General features: G+C 29.8%; 1 protein-coding gene across 1 annotated transcript; it reads right to left on the reverse strand.

Annotated features, from left to right (window-relative positions):
* Window positions 1-691: 691 nt before the first annotated feature.
* LOC125187132 (CRIB domain-containing protein RIC1-like) lies at window positions 692-2,022 on the reverse strand. The gene is made up of 3 exons (XM_048083663.1): window positions 1,778-2,022; window positions 1,583-1,699; window positions 692-1,011 (listed from the first exon to the last, which is right to left on the reverse strand). The coding sequence occupies exons 1-3, from the start codon at window positions 1,833-1,835 to the stop codon at window positions 809-811; spliced, it is 378 nt and encodes a 125-aa protein (XP_047939620.1). The 5' UTR covers window positions 1,836-2,022; the 3' UTR covers window positions 692-808.
* Window positions 2,023-3,458: the final 1,436 nt, after the last annotated feature.

Here is a 3,458-nt window from a genome sequence, read left to right on the forward strand (position 1 = left end):
AAAAAATGAATTCTATTGAATACAATATCGTAGTTCGTGTATTAGTTGGAAACATCCAAACTTTATGGGATAGACCTGTAAAATGTAAATGATCCTAGTTTGTGTATTTAGTGTTTAGCCCTTGTTAATTAAAATATAATACTCCCTACGTTCAAAAAAATAGAGCATATTTACCATTTTTGGCCGTCCACAAAAAATAGAACACATTCATTTATGGATAGTGTTCAACAAATAATAACCCTACATATCATTCCACTAACACTATTTCTCACTTATTTTTTCTCTTTCTCTATTACTTTTTTCCCTTCTCTCTTACTTTACCAATTATACATTAAAATCCGTGTCATACACCAAGTGCTCTATTTTTTATGGACGTAGGGAGTAGTTTACATAAATATGAGTGTATTTCAGAGGCAATACCTCATTATAGCCAAACATAAAATAGAAAATGAAAAATTTGAATATTGAAAAAACTACTACCATTCTGATGAGCAGATAATAAACTTGTAATCATTGATGGATCTACATAATATAAATCATTGAAAAATATACTTTCAAATAAAATTTCGAAAATGTGGCTCCTACTAATGCTTTTTTTTTTTTTTTTGTTATGGATTTTCCTTATGGTCATACTCTAATTTTGAACGCATTTGTGAAAAGAACAGTTAACGCATACGTTATTCGTACAACATGATCAGTCTCGAAGAGATTCATCGAAGCCAAAATAAAGAAAATCCTCCCAAGTTTAAAGAAAATGAAATTAAAGTAACAAGATTATAATCACCGTTTAGAATCAATCCACTCTATTTTAGTCTTCACCCAACTGCGTCTCCGCCGCATCTCCGCCGGCGGATTTGTTTTTGGAGCGCTTGTGTTCGTTTGCTTCGGACTTCTTCCGACGCGTTTTCTTGATGGCGTCGAGTGGATTGTTTTCTGTTGATCGACGCCGCGACGGTTTTGTACCTTGCTCCTTTCCTTGGGATTTCTTTCCCTTCTGTGATCTCTTTGAATCTGTCAAAACCACGAACCATATCATTTTGACAACTATGGTGGCGTTCGGTTGTCATGACTAATAATCATGAGACTATCCATCTAGGATTAAGTTGTGAGATTATTTTAGTTGGAGGGGAGAGGCTATGACTAATTATCATGAGACTATCCATCTAGGATTAAGTTGAGGGGGTTAATCTTATGAACCAAACATGATACATTTCTAATCATGAGATTTAGTCTTGCCAACCGAACATCGCCTATATGTATGTCGATAACATTTAGTTGACATATTAATGTTGTCGTGTTGACATCCATAAAGTATGTTGTTGACATAGTTGTCAGTTATCAATTGAAGATAATTATCAACTGATCATATCTCATCTTCTTAATCAATCCAATGGATATTATAAATTAGAAAAAAACAAATTATATTCTTTTTTTTTATGGATTAAATGAATTTAAATTTAAAGACCGCATCATGCAGGACTCGAACCTGACATTAACCTCTCTACTGCTTGACCAACTCACACATACGAAAAATTGAATTCCTTAATACAAGGAAAGTAGTTAGATTTAGATAGAATCTAACCTTCTGAGACATCAGCATTGTCTTTAGAATTAGATTCATCATACCCTACATGAGAAACATGCTTTACATCTGTGGGAAGCCCAATCTGCATGTCTTGTTCCTTTTCGTGCTCATCATCTGCACATACAAATTAAATTGCATTATTTTTTCCAATTATATATATTAAACACATTCTTATCTAATTGCAATTCTTACCAAATATTTGAGAAATGTATCTAAGCCCTTTGAAGAGGCCCTTCATCTTCGTTGACATCGTCCTTTATTTTGTGTTGTAGAAACACCAATCATGGCACCAACTTAACCTACCATTTCTATTTCCCTTTTTCTTTTCTCTACCTATATAAATATATAAACAAATTCCTAATTTCAGCACTAAAAACCACCCACGATTTGTCTTTTAACTTTTTTTCATGTTATGATCGAGAAGCAAATATTCAAGAATTTACAATTATGTTTGGAGTTTTAAGCATGGAATGCTATTCTTGGTTTTTAATGCACGTTTGAAAACCAAGGAATTTTTGGGTTGGAACATGTGTTGGTTTTTGACTAGGATGCCGCTGAACCTATTCTTCTTTCTCAACCTCTCACACCATTATTTCAATATTGAAGATACATTTTTAGTTTTTTTTTTTTTATTAATACTAGTGTCACACCCGTAGCATGCACGACCTGTTAATTTTCTGTTAGAACTAATTCAAATTTTGAGCTTGCATTTATGAAATGAAAATAATGGATATAATTATATCTAGTTATAAACTCACAAATGTACTGCTCCCTCCGTCCAGTAATAGAAGTCATATTTAGTTATAGCACGTGTTTTAAGAAATGTAAAGAAAAATGGATTGAATAAGTTAGTGAAATATGGGTTTCATTTATATATACTAGTGTTATCACATGTGCTATGCATATGACAAAAGATTTTTAAATAATAAAGATATATCAATTTAAAATAAAAAATATAAAATAAATAAGTAAAAAAATATATTTACAGATAAGAACTAATTAAAATAAGTATTGGTAATATTATAAACAATTAAAAATGTTATAAACAACAACAAAAACATATTTGTACTTCTCTCAACTCATTCTCAATGAAACATTTCATATTTTGGCAGATGAATGTATATTATTTTAATATTTGATATGAGTCTAGTAGTATAAAATAAAAGAAATAATAAAAGAGATGTGTGGATGAAATAGAGTAAGACATACAAATAAAGAAAAATGAATAGTACTACTTTTTACAAAAGAATAAAAAAGCAAACTATTTGAACGAATAAATAGTTCACTAGTTTCGATTAACAAAACATAAGTATTCATAAATGCAAACAAAAACATAAGAAAAACAATAATAACCAGTAGTTCATAAGTTTTGAAATTGCAACATAATTGTTTATAACTAAAAACATATTTTTTTAGAATTATGTAGACATGATAAAAAGAATTAAAAAATCACAATTAATAAATGCATTTTCATCAAAATTAAATTCAATAGTACATAATACTCCCTCCGTCCCATTGAAGATGACCCACTTTCCTTTTTGGTTTGTCCCAACTAAGATGACCCATTACTTAAAATGGAAACACCTTTATCTCTACTTTATTCCCTCTCTCTTACTTTAATCTCTCCTCTTAACACACAAAATATAATTGCATAAAATCCCATGCCGCCCAAGAAAGGGGTCATCTTCCTTTGCACGGAGGGAGTAATATTTTAAAAATTATAAAAAAGAAATAAAACTCAAAATCATAAACAAAATTATTATCTTATCTAGTAGTAGAATAAATCAAAATCATTTCAATTATAACTATGTGTACTTCTAGTAATTTAAATATAAATATATATATATAAATTATATATCTTGAATATAAATAT

The sequence above is a fragment of the Salvia hispanica genome, chromosome 5 (genome assembly GCF_023119035.1).
Source record: "Salvia hispanica cultivar TCC Black 2014 chromosome 5, UniMelb_Shisp_WGS_1.0, whole genome shotgun sequence".
Classification (NCBI taxonomy): domain Eukaryota; kingdom Viridiplantae; phylum Streptophyta; class Magnoliopsida; order Lamiales; family Lamiaceae; genus Salvia; species Salvia hispanica.

Coding starts and splice junctions, on each gene's coding strand:
- LOC125187132 (XM_048083663.1), bottom strand. CDS start 1,835: ATGTCAACGAAGATGAAGGGCCTCTTCAAAGGGCTTAGATACATTTCT. Junction 1,700..1,777: donor ATACATTTCTCAAATATTTG/GTAAGAATTGCA, acceptor TTGTATGTGCAG/ATGATGAGCACGAAAAGGAA. Junction 1,012..1,582: donor CAATGCTGATGTCTCAGAAG/GTTAGATTCTAT, acceptor TGGTTTTGACAG/ATTCAAAGAGATCACAGAAG.